This window comes from Anopheles gambiae, chromosome 2, assembly GCF_943734735.2.
Source record: "Anopheles gambiae chromosome 2, idAnoGambNW_F1_1, whole genome shotgun sequence".
Classification (NCBI taxonomy): domain Eukaryota; kingdom Metazoa; phylum Arthropoda; class Insecta; order Diptera; family Culicidae; genus Anopheles; species Anopheles gambiae.
The window spans coordinates 84148343-84161731 of record NC_064601.1 but is presented as its reverse complement, the minus strand read 5'-3'; the positions used below and the strand labels follow the sequence as shown (position 1 = coordinate 84161731).

Below are 13389 nucleotides of genomic sequence, written 5' to 3'. Positions count from 1 at the left end.
CTGCCAACACCAGTAGACCATCACCGGACCTACAGCACACCGGCCGGTACACATCTATCTAGGCTTCTGCTCGTCTGGTCTCGCCTCGCCGTCCGCTCTGGCCCGCCAGTTTGCCGATCGGCATAAGAAAGCATAATGTCACAAAGATTTATTTTAGGAATTACACCGCCGTCTTTCAACTTGAGTGTTAGTGGCTCTCTCTCACTCAAACACTGGTAAGAGCTACACGAGCTACTACACCAATCCAGGCGCGCACCGTATCCATTGCGAGGCCCTCCCCCCAAAATGGAGACCCTACTTTGAAAGCGCTTACGTGGAAACGTGTACGGAATAAACGAGCTTTTCCTTCTTCGGGCAGCAGTGTAGCTGGTTGCTTTCCTTCCCTTTCCAGTGCCCTTTCCCGTCGCAAGAACCCGCTCTCCCGTCCAGCGGAGGATATATTCCACCGCCGTGTCCACTTTTCCCCCCATTTTGGTCAAAACGGGACGCCGGCAGCAGCATCCAGAAGCCAACCGCTGTGGCCATTCGTGTGAAGGATGAATAACATGACGAATCGGGAAGGAGAAACTAACCCCGACCTCCCCCGTGTGCAGTTGCAGCTTGGCAAGCCCGGCTCGGTCTTTCTCCCCCGGCTCGGACAGTATCGGTGGACATTATTGTCCGACCGACTTCAATCGGTAATGTCTTCTTTGCACCAGCTTTGCAGCCACCAGTTGCAAAGCAATACACCTCCCCAACACCAGATGCGCATTGCAAAAGACCATGAAAATCGTGCCTCGGTATGCTAAACCGCGCGCGCTGGAAGGAATGACGAAACTCGGGTTGATTCGTGAATGTGATGTTCAACCCGACTTTGGGTGAAACTTCTTAACCCCATCTTGGGCATCCGGGGCTCCTTTTTTGCAGCTTCTCAGTTCTTCATGGTCAGCTGCACAGGGGAATTGTTGCTAAAAATAACACAAATCCCCCTGCCTCCCGTGTCACCTTCCTGCTAACGGAGAACTTGAGTGCCTTGGGTCACGTTTGGAGGAATTGGGTCCCTTCGGACTGGTAAACCCCAAAAAGGGAAGAACTTGCTTGGAAGGCGGAGGAAAGAATTTGATCTCACTGTGTTGTCCCGTACGTCCTGCGTCCTACGCGGGCCACATCACACACAGTGGCAGTTTTGGTATCGTTCGATTGTCACTGGTACTGGCCACTTTTGGGTATGAAGAATCCATCCTGGGCCCTAGCCGGGCATCATCTCTAAGATCGTTTGTTTTCTTTTATCTCGCTCTCTCCCTCTTTCTCTCTCTCTCTCTCTCTCTTTCTCTCTCGTTCCGATTCCGTTGGAATGTTAAACGAGTACAGTTCGATCGATCTTTCTGTTCGTTTCGATGGAATGCAATTCTATTGATAAGATGGCCCCGTGAAGCAAGGGGACGAAAGAAGATTGGACGTCATGCTGTGCTTGATGCTGCACTGTGGCTAAAAATATGCTTAAACTTACGTACGTACACACTCTTACCACAAACACTACACACATTCCTGGGCAAGCGTGGAATTTGCCAATGGCATTATGTTGTACGTTTTAGGTAAAAATTGAACTGCAATTTGCAGGACAGGGGAGTTTACTTATATCCAGCATCCGGCAAATAATTGAAAACACCAATTCGTTGTCAAATTTTTGGCGGTGGCATTCGCTACCCTTCACATGTGCCCCGGCGGTTTGGTATTCACTGTCATGTTTGGTGGTGCCGTTTTCCAATTTATCTTGATATGGAGGCCTTTTCCTTCGGTGAACGATTTGTGCGGCACTTGTCTTGTAGGCATTTCAATTGATGTTACAAATTTGGTTTAAATTGATTTTTGTGGCTACCTTTCCGATTTGGCTGGTATGCCAAATCATACTTCTTCTGTGCACAGCAAATGGACGTGAATTTACGTCGGCAGAACATTCTTGAGTAGCATTAGCAATTTTATGATAAAAGCCTGTATCTCCATTGGAAGGGAACCACCGCCGAAAGATGACTTGTGGCTTTTCCTCTCGTGTATATCGGTTCGTTAAACATTCGTTTTCCGGTGCGCAACTGTTTTGCGGCCAGACAGGAATGGTGGGCAGGAATTTCTCCTTTTAATATCATCCGTCATCTGCAGATCTGCCAAAGGGGGAAGGAAGTTGACTTGAAAAAGAAACTCTCCACCATATGGAATCAATACGCGATCTCTATCATCGCTATCTACCCTCAATTTTTACTGCAGAAAAGAAAATTCATTTTATGTAAATTTTAGCCCATCGATATCAGCATATGTTTGAAGGGAGAGGAAGAAAACAAAACCCAATAGAACGGTATGTTGGAGGGGACGAGTTTTGGAGACATGCAGCACAGCCCCAAGAATCGAGAATTTAAAGATAACAGTAAAAGTTGCCAACTAGGAGGGGTTCTCGTATCGATTTTTGTTTCGAGACTTTCCCTTTTTTCTTCACTTATTTTGTGTCCTCGTCCTTAAAAAGAAGTGTTCTTTCTGCTTGGTTTTTTTCTGAAACAATAGTCAAACGATGTTCCAAATTCCTTTCGGTGATAAGTTAGACACTTTCAGTTGAACAGAATTGGCGATTTCGATATCGAACGATTTGTGTGGTCTTCCTACTTAAAAAAGCATTTTTTATACAGATATGTACTTTCAACGGGGATAAACCCTTTGCTTTCTACGTGTGTTTGATTTTTGATTCACACTTAAACCTCAAAGTGGCCATAAACATCCATTAGAAGCATTATCCGATGGGACTTTCTTTGAAGGAAAAGTCATAAAGAGGAGCTAATCCGACCCCCGAGCACCAGCTTCAGTTTGGCCAGTTTCGTTAAGGAAGAGGAAAAGTTGCAAACATTCCAGACGGCGTTTTGCCTTGCATCCATTGATAAGGAAGCAAAACTTCATCTCTTCATGCTCTGAGATGCTTGAAGTGAATGTCCTTTTTCGTTCGTTCATTTCGTTGAAGGTGTTCTTGCGAAGGAAGAATGTGGAAGCTAAAGTTGTTGGTGGCTTCTTGTTCATTGGAATTGCTCCAACTGAAGCTGAGTTTAGAACGAACATTTTCTAGTTTTGAAACATCTCTACTCTAAGGTTATAGCACAATGGGCAAAAGGAATAACACTCCTCTATGTACACCTTCAGCTCTAACCATTGCCAATGAAGCGTATGTTGCAAGCTTTTCGTATACTTTCTCCAGTTCAGTACAAACAAGAATCTCTCTCGCTGTTGGCACTCTCCCCATACCAACACTACATAATTTTTGTCTTTCCCCCCCCACCCCAGGAAGAAAGAATGTTTATTATTCTACTAACGAGCAAAATAATTCTACCATCGATTTCACCTCTTACTCCGTCCTCCCCGGTACGACACGACGTCGTCGCGCACAGGGGAAGGATGAGTTTCTTTGCGCGAAAAGTGCACAATCGTTTGTTTCGTGCCATGTGTACGACAGGACAGGAGTTGTAGGGGATGGAAAGAAGCTGACGAAAAACTACTCACGTTGGAATTTCTCTACACACCTTCGCCCCCATGGCGTGTGGGGTTTGAGGACCTCATCCAGGTATCGTTGAACTTGGTTGGAGAGAATTTGGCAGAATGGTGGAACTTTTCTTCATTTCCTGAAAGATGTTTTCCAAGAAGCTTGGTGGTCGTAGGGGAGTGTTACCGGCAATGCCTTCAAACGCCCAACTTTGAGCAGACGGTGTTGATAAAGGAAGCTGTTTAATCGTACACCAGAGGAAATGAAATGATACTCTGAAGTATTAATCCCATCCCCGGGTTGATGGAGAAAAAAAGAGTGAAATAATACGCGCAGCGGGAGATTGTTTGCAGCTCGTTGCTGCTGCTGCAGTTTATGCAGTTTAGCGAGTGTAAAGGGGAGAAAATTGCCAAACTTTTATACGTTTATTAGCTCCAACTAGATCGTTTCCGTGTGTGTGAGTTGCGCTATTCGCTTTCGCTTCAAGTGAGCCAATTAAAAACACTCGGAATTGGAAGGTAAAATTGGCATCCAAATTGCTGTCGAATGGGACACGGTCAGTGTCGTGAATTGAATATTTTATGTCGTATTTAATATCGTTCAGTTTTCTAACCACAGCAACATTGGAACAGTAAATCATAATATCTTTCCAAACAGGGAAAACACATAAACCAACATCCTTTCGCATACGGGATGCTTTGCCTATCTTCTAGCAGAGAATGTAAGGTACATCCTTAGCTCTATCGCTTTCCACAAAATAAAATGCACAACACACACAGATTATTGTTGTTGCGGTATCAGTTTTTCCTATCCGGCGCGCTTTGCATTTGTTTTTCGCTGCTGTTGTTTTCCAATAAAAATGGCACAGTACGTAAGATATGCTGCTGCTGATGCTGCTGCATACGAAATTGCACCGCGAAACGTGATTTATTTCGGCGCCGAGTGTCGGATAACAACGAATCGGTTGCAGCTGAAGCGATTTTTGGGAGAGGAAAAAAAAGGTAAAAATCCCATTTTCTCTAATACTACGAACCATGAGAAAATATGCAAGATTTAAGCTATTTCTCCTTCCACTCCGTTGAATATTTGATGTGCCATAAATGGATGATTTGTTTGGTTTTTTGGTATTTTTTCTCTGTTCTGTCGTCTAAACTAAACGAGTTCATTTCGCGTTTGCTTCAATTATTTGGATATTTTTAATCTGGTGCATTACCTGACTGCACTTTCCTTTTGAAATGAACTTTGTTTTGGTGGGAAATAAAATGCTCAAAAAATAGTACTAGAATGGAACGCCGAAGTGGTAGTTTGCAGCAGTTCGTTACCTAATTTGTGGAACATCATCATGTGGCTCTTGAAGGAAGTGTGTTCGCTTGCTTGCGTTACACTTTTCCCGGTGAGTTTTCCATTTTTTCGTCCATCCTCCATGAGGTGGATGTAATCAAATTGACAAATAGCCCTTGAGAACGATGTGGTGTAGCAAAGTCTGAGTACACAATCCCCACCGCGCTCAGCCAATGTTCGAAAACCGATTACATTCGGATCGATTGCATGATTCTTCTGATTGATGATGTGCACTAGTAGCTTTTTTTTCTCTTCCTTACGTTGCTCATTACGTTGATGATTGCATTGCTTGCGTTAGATTGGAAAATTGAGTTTGATTAACCTTACCCGAATGCGTCGGTTGATGAAAAATGTAGATGCATCTTCAGAAGAATAAGATTCTACATCATCTTGCATAGCTTCGCTTTCGGATTGAAATTATAGTTTAGCAGTTCACCCTAAAATTGAAATAGTATTTATATGATTTTCCTTCAAAGATTAGAATGTCTATAGGAAGGCTCTTGTTGTGAAGTGGCTCTTAATTACACTGATTCTAACTCTTTGGTTCAAACGGACCAATATGGTCACGGGAAGCTGACAATCCTCCGAATCACACACAGCTGCACAATTTTCTCGCGGAACGTAAGTTATTCAGCAGCTCACTTTTTCTGCAAATTGAAAAAGGAATTTCCATTGCACAATCCTCGGAGAGCCCCTTTCTTCCATGTTTAGGTGAAGCGAATTTCCCAACGTACCCCTTTTTTGCCCGTCGCGAACAAAGGAAAACAACCGGAACACATTACACACTGCTGCTCCTCCTCCTCTGGCGCTCTCGGTGGTGCTCGGTGATGAATCCTTAGCACGATGTAATAATGAAATTATAATGATACGGCGCCACTCGTGCACGCATCTGCACACCACCGCTCCGTTCCCGGATGTCCCCTGGAGAATCGCTCGATTTGATGATGATACCCCTTTTCGCTGTTGCTCGCGCGCGCTTGGTAACATTTCAATGGGAATTGCGTCGTACTCCTTCAGCTCGTCGTGTTTATTGAACGGGTAAGGGGGAGGCATTGGGAAGGACCTTATGGAAAAACATGAATCCACACAGACGGCAGTAGTCCTTTAACCCTAAACAACTTCACCCAAAGCGCTTTCCGCCATCGATTTAAAGTCCCCCCGAGGGTATGTGGAGTATGTTAGTCGGTATAGCGAAAAGGCAGAGGATAAGGTTTGCTGGGATATACTGGCTTTTCTTTGTTGAATGCTGTACACTACATGTTTTGCAATAACATGCAAGAGGAATGATCGAGAATATACTTATTTGTGCATTGATTGCACATATTACGTCTTGCAATGAACAGTGTAATCAGGCCGCGAAGGTTAATAAAGTGGCTTGGTTTCGCAAATTGCATACCCTTTAGGCGGTACTCTTAACTCTGTCTCATTTTTTTCGCACAAAACATATCATTTGCTGATTTTTAAACCAAAAGCACCGTTTTTAAAGAAAGCGAAACAAAAAAATTGCAACTTTTGGTCGGAGATATGGCATTCTACCGGAATTTGTTATATACGCCTGACTGATATGCAGTGTTTCTGACAGTTTTTGTGTCCTGTTACTAACGTATCATAAAAAGATAAAAAAAGCACACGTCAAAATGCCAACAAATTCTCGCTACCATGCAACACACATGGTAGGCAATTCCCATGATTTTTATCATAAAAACCAAAAGCAACCGAAAAAAATATACAAAAGACTACAAAAATATAAATCAACGGTAAAGTCCTGCAGGATACGAACCCGTTGACGACCAACCGGGGACATAAAAATAAGGAAAGCATAAAACAACACGAGCATAAACATTGGACAGCAAATCGTGCATCCTAGCCGAACAGAGCAGAGCAGTGAATTGAATTGGAAGAGAAAAATCTGCTTCAGTTAGTATTTTCGGGTGATTTTTTCCTCCCATATCATGGGCACACTACTACCGGCCAGCTATCCCAGTTGCGTAGCTACCATTTCCTCCTGCCTCTGTGTGTTTCGTAAAGGATACATCCGACCGGAAAGTAACCTCCCTGTATAAACGCAACTGCACACTACACGAAACCGCTCTTCTAATCCGTCCGTATAGATCCGCGTCGTAAAAGCTATCGCCAATGGAGCGAGCATTAGTTCGTTTGTCGGTGGTAGCAAAGCGATGCGATAGTAGTAGTAGTAGTAGTAGTCGACGTCATCATCGTAACATCGTAGCGCCTTCCTGCCCCCATCCTGTCGTAAATCGATCTGTTGTTACTGAGTCTGTTTACGAAAGATTTAGCAGCGAAAGCAACAGACCGGGTGGTGGGGCAGAAATTTAATGGCGAAATAAATCAACCCCAACCGGGAACACTCCGCGGACACACGGAGCTTCATTTGAGTTCATTTTCTGGTAGCTTTAATGAATGGCGCTGTGCGGTGGTCGTGTCCTTTTCGTGTGTGGTGCTTCATCGAGTCTTTGCACTGTGAACAACATTCCATCATGTTTTTTCTTTCTTATTATGGCGGTTTTGCTTCCTTTTCTTAGCTTTCTATGTTTTATTTGTTTTGTTGCATGTTTTGCTCTCTTTTTCTTCTCTAATGTCCTTTTTTATTTGTTTTTTGTTTCTTTATATATGCTAGATTGATTCTCTTTGTATTGTTATATATATGTAGTATTGTGTTATTTGACATTTCCTCGTCTTTTGGCACCATTGTTTTGCATAGGTTCATTATTATTTTGAATTCCTTGTAATGTTATAAGTTGTTCTTAACTCGTTTTATTTTTCACGTTTAAACAAAATATTGCATTCATCTGACAAATTACATCCTTGTGTGCCTGTTGAAGTCTGTTTCTTTTTCTATTCAGAATTTGCAAAAAGATCTTAATAAATTGAGTAAAACCCGTCGTCCTCCGTACGGTTTATCATCACTGTCAGTGAGGGGGGGGGGGAAATAAACTCACATGAAAAGTGATCCTATTTTCCATCGTCCCCGTATCGCATCGCTCGCTTAACTCTTTTATTTGTCACTTGCATCAGCACACGCCACCAGCAGCCGTCTGATGCACTTTCGAAACACGGATCCTGCAGCCAGCGATGCACAAACAAACTGAGCAAAAAAGCAAAGCCTTCGCAACTAGCACTTCTTCTGGGTGGTGGTGGTGGTGGGCCAGGCGTGAGCTTGAAGTGCTTGCAAAGTGTTCTCTCCCCATCCCCACTCACATCGTAAGGGCAAATGGGGCGTAACACACAGAAAGGACACGTGTCCTTTTCACGTCCAACGGGGCAGCATCGTCTCGATAATGCGGCACGGTAGCGCAACAACATTATGGGGCTTACCAAGCCAGCCAGCCAGCCAGCCAGCCATGCCATCGGTGCAGAGAGAAAAGTGTAAAAGAGCTAGAATGGAATGTAAAGCGAAAGTGGAAAAAACGAATCGCTTTTCGAGTGGCTAGACGGCAACCAGACGAAAATGAGATACGAGCCGACAAGAACGACTCTAAGCGTTACAGGGACACCAAAGTGTCGCTAAGAAATACTTTCTTTTTTTTTAGAAAGCATAGAAAACTGTGTATGTGTTGCAGACAAGAATACTTGGGACGTAACTGCAGCTGCAAACGGTTTCAGCATTTTTACCCTCCGTTCCATGAATAACGCCTTGTGTGTTTGTGTGCGCGACATTATCCTTTCGGAGAGACACACGAACGCTGGAGGAGAAGGCAAAGATAATAAACACATTTGTGCAATGTAAAACAATTATCCTTATCGTTTGTTTTGGGATGAGGTTCTCTATCATCTCTATCAAGAGTTGGTGGATAAGTAGCATGATTAAATGAATCGTTTTAATAGTACGGACTTAGCAGACGATGGAGTTAATCTTTTTTTAAAGTTAAAACTTTGTTTTATTCATTCACAAGTTCACGTTTCTAATTTTGAGTGAAATTTGTGATTTTGGTGCAATTTGGAGGATTAATTTCAAACGTTTCCTTTTGGATTTGAAAATCATTAGTTTACATTATTCGCGTACAGATGGCGCCACAAATTTGGAGGTAGTATTTTCATCGAATTTGTTATCCTTTGTGAAACTTGCTCATTTGCTTACATTTAATCACAAAATAAATTAAAAATTAATTTAACAAAACCTGTAAAAAAACGTACAGTTAACTTTGAAATTAAATTGTAATCTTAAAAAAACTGAACTTCCTAAACATCGCCAACGGAAGGAGCAGTCAAACATCGCACACCATCGCGCACATGTGCGCAGACGCGCGACATTTTCCCGTATCCAAGGAGTTTTCCCTCTACTCTCGCCCCTTTTTCTTCCCGCCTGCTAGGAACAAGGACGAAAGACAATTCTACACACCGTACTGCTTAGCCAAGCGCAAAAGGGACATGAGATACGGTTAAGGGTAAAACAGGGAAACCTCCTCCTCTGCCGGACGATAACACACACTCTCTACTCTTAGCATACACGCACAGACACGGTGCAGTGTAAAAGACGCTTCACGTTCGCATTAGTGTAGTAACCTTTCCCGGAAGCAGAGTGGCAGGAAAACGGCGAAAAAAGTCCTTTTTTCCTGCCAAATCAAAGCATTTGCGATAGTTTGTAGCTGTTTGTTTCTATTTACGATTGCACTACCAACCGCGGGACCAAGTTGCCTTACTGCTTTTTGTGGGAAACGAGGTTAGTTTCAGGAGAAAAATTAGTGTAAGTATTGTGCAGAAGTTCTGATTGTCTAGCAGCAACAAATGGCGATGAATGGAGTGAAATGATTGATCCCTTGCCATTATGGCTCCTGTGTCAAAGTGTGTCTGTGTGTGAGTGTAAGTGCGCATGTATTGAGCGCGGCACCAAACAAAATCCGGTGAAGGAATGGGGCATTCCGACTGACAGAAAACAGACAGTCTGAAACGATGAATTTTTGCATCCAACATTTGATATCAAACCACGATCCTCTTCTTGCCACTCGAACGAGATTGAGTAACAGCTTCACTTAAGGGCCACGTTGAACGGTTGAATGTTACGTTAATATGGCACTTTTCAGTCTCAAGAGGCTAAAAGCAAGGAGCCGACCTGTTATTATCCAATCAACCATTGAATTGGTCGCTTCAAAATTGCCAAAAAGGGCTCTCTCCTCCCCATTTAGTGCCGGCAAGAAACGTGAGCCTCACCACGATACAGCCTGGTGCATCTAGCAAACAATTGAATATCAAACCAAGCAGCCAACCGTCCGCAACAGCAGTCCACGTGCGCGCGCGCGTCCTCCTTTCGCGCAAAAGTTTCTGTTCGCTTTCATTTTTCCTTCTTTTTTTATCGTCACGATAATCGTTCTCTAAATTCTCGCTTTCCGTCCTTCTTTTTCCCCCCGCGCAGGTTCTCACACCGCAGAAATGTGGCGACGTGTATCTGTATGATCTGCTGCCCCCGTCATCGGGTCGCGCATCCTCCAACGCGTTCCATCATCATCAGCAACAGCAGCAGCACCATTCGGCCGACGCGCTCGATACGTACGACGTCCCGAAGCCAGCCGTACCGATCGGAGCGCCGACCACACCGGGAGCCGGGTACGATCCGCACCATCCCCACCACCGCACGTCCTGGGTATCCCGCACCCCGACGTCCCACCCGCCGTACGGTCCGGGACACCCGCTGGCCGCGCACCTGCACTATCCCGTCTCGCCATCCGCGCTGTCGTCGCCGTCGTCCTCGCTAAGCTTCCCGCATCCGCACCCGGCCGGGTACCACCACCAGCTGCACCAGCAGTATCACCACCACCACCCGCACCTTGCCACGGGCGGCTACCGGATGGAGGAATCGTACGACGTGCCGCGGCCGCTGCTCTCGCAGCAGCAGCACCTGACACCGAGCAGCTCCAACTCGTCGCTGCTGACGTCGGACAGCTTCAGTCTGTCCTCGTCCAACCGTTCCTCGCTGGCCAACATGCCCGACTACGATGTGCCGCGGCGTAACCCTGTCTCGGTGCGATCGACACCGCCACCGCCGGCTACGCCAGGGCCACAATCAGGGGCACCAGCGCCCGGTACGCCCAGCTTCACTGCCAGCCACCATTCGATGTCGATGTCGTCGTTCAGCAGCATGTCGACGTACGATGTGCCACCGTCGCATGGCGGCGGACCGGGCTATGTGTCGGCGAAGCTACACCAACAGCAGACAGCGCCGGCCACCCCGAAGGAACTGCCGCTGGAACTGTCCTCCGCGCTGGAAACGCTCGCGAGACTGCAAAACGAGGCCACAACGGCCGTCACTAGGTAAGGGAAACGCTCAATTGCATACCTTGAGGCGCATTAACCGCGAAGCGTGTGCTGGTGGTGCATACATTTAGGCGCATTTTACTTTCAAACGAAGCGTGCAGTGTTTTTAAATCTCGTTTTCTCGTTTCGTTTTTGTACACAGGTTACTTTCATTCGTGTCCCCCAACTGGAGGGTAAAGGAAAAGCTCGATCCAATACTGATGGACCTCAAGCTGGCGGCGGTGCGGCTGCGAACGGCACTGCACGATCTGGCCGAGTTTGGCGACGGTGCGCTAGGCAACGCGTCCAAAGCAGAAGACAAAGGTAAGGGCTCCCATTTACTGTTCCTCCCATTTTGCCGAAAGAACTGAACTAATTCCAATGCATTCCCGCACCCCCCCGGCAGGCTTGGCACAGAAGCTGAAACCACTCGTGAAGGCGCTGCGCGACGCGGACAAACTCGTGCACGAAGCGTCACAAAACCTGGACGCCCAGGGCTGGACCCTGGTAACGCTCCAGCGCCCGGAAGCGACGCAGAAGCTGCAGCAGCAGCTGCCCCCGGACAGTCTCGATCAGCTGATCGCCTGCGCCCAGACGCTCACCGAGGACGTGCGCCAGACCGCCTCCTTCATCCAGGGCAACGCGACACTGCTCTTCAAGCGGTCCACCTCCACGCCCCAGTCCTCGGTGCCGACCACACCCCAAACGCCGACCGGCGCCGGCGGGAAACCATCCACCGGCGGCACCGGCGGAGGTGGCGAATGGCCCGAAGACTACGACTACGTCAGCCTCGAGTCGAAGGAGGCGTCCGCGCGCACGAACGCCGAAATTCGGGACGCACTGCCGAACGATCTGAAGAAAAACTTCGAAAACGTGGTGCGCAATGCGGCCGACGCGGCCGCCGCCAGCGTGTCCGAGCGGCCGGACGTGGCCCTCGATCCGAACGACAAGTCGGTGCTGGTGTACTACGCCTCCCAGACGGTGACGCACATGGGCTACCTGACGCAGGCGATCGACGCCTTCCTGCAGACGGTCGAGCACAACCAGCCGCCCAAGTTTTTCCTCGCCTACGGCAAGTTCGTCGTGCTGAGCGCGCACAATCTCGTCAACATCGGCGACATTGTGCACCGGAACGTGTCGCGGGAGTGCATCAAGACGCGCGTCCTCTCGTGTGCCGATGCGCTGTCCGAGGCACTGAAGACGTGCGTCGCCAAGACGAAGAAGGCGGCACAGAACTTCCCGAGCGTTACCGCGGTGCAGGAGATGGTCGACTCGGTGGTGGACATTTCGCATCTGGCGAGCGATCTGAAGATTGCCATGCTCGAGGCAGTGCAGCAGTAGGCGGGGCGGAAGGGAAGAAAATAATTGCGTTCCTTAGTGAGAGGGCGATGGGGGCGGCGAACGTAGAGAGGAGTAGGAAAGAGCCAGTAGATCTCACAATTCTCTTTACACTTTTTGAGTTGCTTGATTTCACGAACGGCGGGAAAGCGTGTAGAGAAAATTTCAGACACTGCTCCTGCTAGTAGTAGTAGTAACGAACGAAAATGCCAAAAAACGAACCAGAAAACACCCTCACAAACACTCCCCCTAGACTGTATGTGTGTAGGAGTGGGGCACTTTCCCCGCTCACACATGGGGAGAATCCTTTCATAAACCTTTGCGTTTTACAACAAATGCCATCCTTCTTCGTCCACTGTGGGTGTGTGAAAGTGGAGGTTGTAATTTACTTGCGTTGTAAATATTGTACATTTTAGTTTGTTTTGTGTAAGGTAAATAGGTTCGATTTCGTTTCTCAATTTCGGTTCTACGTACACACTAAAAAACATACACACACAAATAACAGCCTTCTGTTTTGAATATGTTCTCAATATCGTATCCTTTAACCTGGAACTGGAATTGAAAGACAAAAATGCTCAACCGAAAATGAGCTCCAAAACCAAACCAATCGCATGGCTGGAAGACGTTTGATGAATCTGCTGCCCGCAAGCGCATCAAAGAAACTACTACTTACTTAAAATCATGCAAACTAAATTCAAATGAATATCCCCCTCCCTTAAGCAGTACTACGTATTAAAATGTCGAATTTCTTCCTCCCTATAAAGTCCCACAAATCTCTCCTCTACCATGTCTGTGTGTGTGTGCGTGTGTGTATTGTCGGCCAAGAAAGCGAATTCGCAACAGTAGTATTGTCATGTGTCCTCTAACCGTAAAACCATAAGAGAATCATTACAATTAAGAATGAATGAATGTATTTTTGTTTGTTTGTTTTGTGTTTTCCTATTCCCTCATCCGAGCGTACTTCTTGC

General features: G+C 46.5%; 1 protein-coding gene across 2 annotated transcripts in view; it reads left to right on the top strand.

Moving 5' to 3' along the window:
* LOC1276110 (breast cancer anti-estrogen resistance protein 1) overlaps window positions 1-13334 on the top strand; it is a 118630-nt gene extending 105296 nt beyond the window's left edge. For both annotated transcript variants that reach the window (XM_061647003.1, XM_061647004.1), the window contains 3 exons: window positions 10206-11101; window positions 11247-11407; window positions 11490-13334. In XM_061647003.1, coding sequence (XP_061502987.1) covers window positions 10206-11101; window positions 11247-11407; window positions 11490-12424 — 1992 coding nt within the window. In that variant the 3' untranslated portion in view covers window positions 12425-13334. The remainder of the gene's footprint in view (window positions 1-10205; window positions 11102-11246; window positions 11408-11489) is intronic.
* Window positions 13335-13389: the final 55 nt, after the last annotated feature.